Source organism: Temnothorax curvispinosus, unplaced genomic scaffold (assembly GCF_003070985.1).
Source record: "Temnothorax curvispinosus isolate PA1 unplaced genomic scaffold, ASM307098v1 QBEX01016464.1, whole genome shotgun sequence".
Classification (NCBI taxonomy): Eukaryota; Metazoa; Arthropoda; class Insecta; order Hymenoptera; family Formicidae; genus Temnothorax; species Temnothorax curvispinosus.
In genome coordinates, this window is record NW_020226244.1 from 1 (window position 1) to 3,744 (window position 3,744).

The 3,744-nt window shown below is 30.7% G+C and overlaps 1 protein-coding gene across 1 annotated transcript; it reads left to right on the forward strand.

Moving 5' to 3' along the window:
• Window positions 1-157: 157 nt before the first annotated feature.
• Window positions 158-3,739, forward strand: LOC112466665 (fatty acid synthase-like; the record flags this gene model as incomplete). The annotated part of the gene is made up of 6 exons (XM_025034889.1): window positions 158-381; window positions 543-860; window positions 1,017-1,510; window positions 1,874-2,178; window positions 2,474-2,872; window positions 2,940-3,739. Coding segments are annotated over exons 1-6 (2,532 nt in total), but the record flags the coding sequence as incomplete, so codon positions are not given.
• Between the last annotated feature and the right edge of the window lie 5 nt (window positions 3,740-3,744).

The following is a 3,744-nucleotide window of genomic DNA, read 5'->3' on the forward strand; positions in this document are numbered from 1 at the left end:
AAAAGTTTGATTTATTGCTTATTATTTATTAAGAACTTAATTTATTACAGTTAACAAGTAAAATTAAGTTTTATCCTAGAACAAATACAACAATATGGTAAGAGGCTAGAGTTTCTTATGTACCCTTACCGATAACTAAAAAAATCTAAATATCTAAATACGCGGATGCATGTACATATCTGTATATTAAAATTTAGAAACTTTATTAAAATTTTCATAGGTCGCGTTCTAATGAAATTCCCAGTGTTTGCCAAGGCAATCCAGAAATGTGGTATCGTTTTGAGATCTTACGGCATATCACTTACAGATATCTTAACAAGTGATAATAAAAATATTTTTGATAATATTTTAAATTTTTTATTGAGTCTTATTGGACTACAGGTAAGAAAAAACTCTTTATTTGGCCTTCATAAATTATAATATATAACTATGTATATATGTATATACATATATATAAATATAAAAATTACTATACAATTACTTCATAATTCTAATCTTTATTTAAACCAAATGGAAAGTTATTTCTTTTATATGTATCGCAGATTGGATTAGTTGATCTTTTAACATCTATTGGTATAGTTCCGGATTTTATAATCGGTCACTCCATTGGTGAACTAATCTGTGGATATGCCGATGGATGTTTAACGGCCGAAGAAACGATTCTGTCGGCATATTTCATCGGTTTAGCCCTTCACGAGTCGAAAATAATTAATGGCTCCATGGCTGAAATTAATCTCGACCTTGAAACCTTAAAAGTTATGTGTCCTTCGGATATCGATATAGCTTGTTACAATAGTTTTTCTAATTTTATTGTAAGCGGACCAACAAATTCTATAAAAAAATTCCTCACCAAATTGCAGGTATATATTAATAAACAATAATATAAACAATATAATCTTTTTTCTATCTATAGTTTCTTTAATTGTTTTATTAAAACAAGCAATTAATAATATTTATATTTCTATTTTTTCTATAATATTCTTTCTATAATATTTAGATTTTATTCTTTCTTTTAGGCGAATAGTATATCTATAAAAGAAATTTCTTGTGGTTATATACCTTTTCATAGTCGTTACATCAAACCTGCTGTAGCTAAGTCTGAAGAATACTTGAACCGAACATTACCACAAAAAAAGTTTTACAGCTCAAAGTGGCTGACAACATCCTCTCACGAGTACTCCAATACTATACCTTTATGTTCAAAATATTATACAAATCACTTGTTGTCTCCGGTGTTATTCGCAAAGACGATACGTTCAGTTCCAAGAGATACAGTGACGATTGAAATATCTCCTCAGAATATTCTTCAACACATTTTGAACAATTATTTATACTCTACAGTAACAAACGTAGCGCTATATGAACGAACCGAGGATCATAATAATGAGATATTTTTAGAATCAATCGGAAAACTTTATAACGCAGGATTGCAGCCACAGATTGCAAATCTCTATCCGACAGTGGAATTTCCTGTAAGCCGCGGTACCCCAATGATTTCTCCTCTCATAAGGTAAATTATCGAAAAACAAATACCTTCATAAGTTTTGATATATTTAGGTGATTTGTCAGAAGAGAACATGTTCAATATAATAGCGAATTAGAACTTTGAACACTTTTTTAAACTTGGTTAGTTTTTTCATCTAATTTCAAAATCACATCTCCGTATTTTGAAGACATTCTATCACCTTACTTATCTCAAAGATAAATGTATTCTTATACATATGTTTATCCTTTTATGCCTATTACAAAGAGCAGATAACAGTGGTATTTTAGAATTTGAGCTTCAATTTTACATCAAATCTTGAATTGAGTAGTTTCTACAATTAATTCGTTTACACGAAGATTATATAATAATTTCTAATGACGTTTGCAGATGGGATCATTTAGAAGATTTGTTTGTAATGCGAGTTTGTAAAAAAAAAATAATTGACAAAAAGGAAATTGTTGTCAGTATTAGTACAATTGATGAAGAATTTGTGTATTTAACGGGTCATGTGGTTAATGAAAAAAATTTATTTCCTGCTATGGGGTATCTTTTTTATATCTGGGAAATGATCGCATCGTTAAAAAACCAAGAATATATCAATACACCAGTTGTATTTGAAGGCGTTAATTTTATTCGTGCTACAGTGCTATCACAACAAAATGAGATCGAATTAACTCTCTCGATCCAAGAAGGTAATATTATTACGTAAACAATTAATTTTCTAGCGTAAGTTTTTTATTTTTTTAATTATATTTTAAAACTTATGCTACTTTTATAACGCAATATATGCCATAATTAAAAGATAAAAAGTATGCATAGAAAATACATGAGAATAACTAATTTTAATACGGAATCTTTTTTCTTTTCACAAGTCAACTGCTTTTGTAAGGTCCAGCTCCATATTAACATATTTATATTAATTTTGATTTTTTATAAAATTATATTACGTTTATATATATATAATGAATTTACATCTATATCTAATAGGTAGCAATAGGTTTGAAATAATCGAAGGAGATAATGCTATTGTTACTGGAACAGTACGAATTCCAACCAATATTGAAAATGAAAAAATATCAGCTAATCTTGCCGAATATATCGATGATGAGGAAGAAATGAATACAAAAGACATCTATAAGGAATTAAGACTTCGCGGTTATCAATATACCGGTGTATTTCGTGGATTAAAAAGCGCATCGGTTACGGGATCAAACGGCCATATCGCATGGACATCTAATTGGGTGGCATTTATGGACAGTATGTTACAGATGATGATTTTAGGGCAGAATTCAAGAAGTCTTTTTGTTCCAACAAGAATTCGCAAACTGACTATCGATCCAAAATATCACACACAGATAATTCAGAATTATCCAATTGAAGATAGACGTAAGTAAAATAACTGATACAATGCGGCCAATTGCCTGACAAATAAATTTCATTCGCTACGTTGCAGAATTCTCTGTTCGTCGTTACAAGTCTTTAGACGCTATAATATCTGGAGGAATAGAAATTTGTGGCACTGTGGCTACACCTATATCTCGCCGACAAAAAGTAGTTAATACCGTTCTTGAAGAATACAAATTTGTTGCTCATCGTGATTTAGGTACTATGTCGTTGCAAGATGCAGTAAGAGTGTCGGTGCACATTGCACTCGAATGTTACAATGTGACAAGTGTTCAAATTATCGAATTTATCGATGACAGTGACAATGTGACACCAGAAGATTTAAATTCTCCATATATTAGTGAAATCTTAAATGATTTACCGCAGATTCGACACCACACTAAACTCGTGACGACCCACAAGAAATTCCGAAATATTTCTTTGCCCGACAACGTTTCTACAACAGAAATTACTAAGTTGTCGAAGGACGAGAATTGTTTGATAGTCCTTGGTTTCAATATTTTGACAAAAAATAGCAAAAAATTATATAAACAGTTGCTGTCTCTGATAATGCCACAGGGTTTTCTACTAACTCTGGAAAAATCTGGTACGATCGATTATTCATACATGAAAACATATGAGTTGGATGTCATAGTGGAGAAACAAATAAACGAAAAGACACTTTTACTGCTGAAAAAAACACAAAATATTGCGAAAAAACAATACCAAATTATGCATGTAAGCAATTACGACTTTTCGTGGATAGATGAACTGAAATCAATCATGAGTGTGCAAAACGAGACTAGTATAGATACGAGGATCATACTTGTCGCGCAAGGAGATTTCGAATGCGGGCTACTCGGTTTTATTAATTG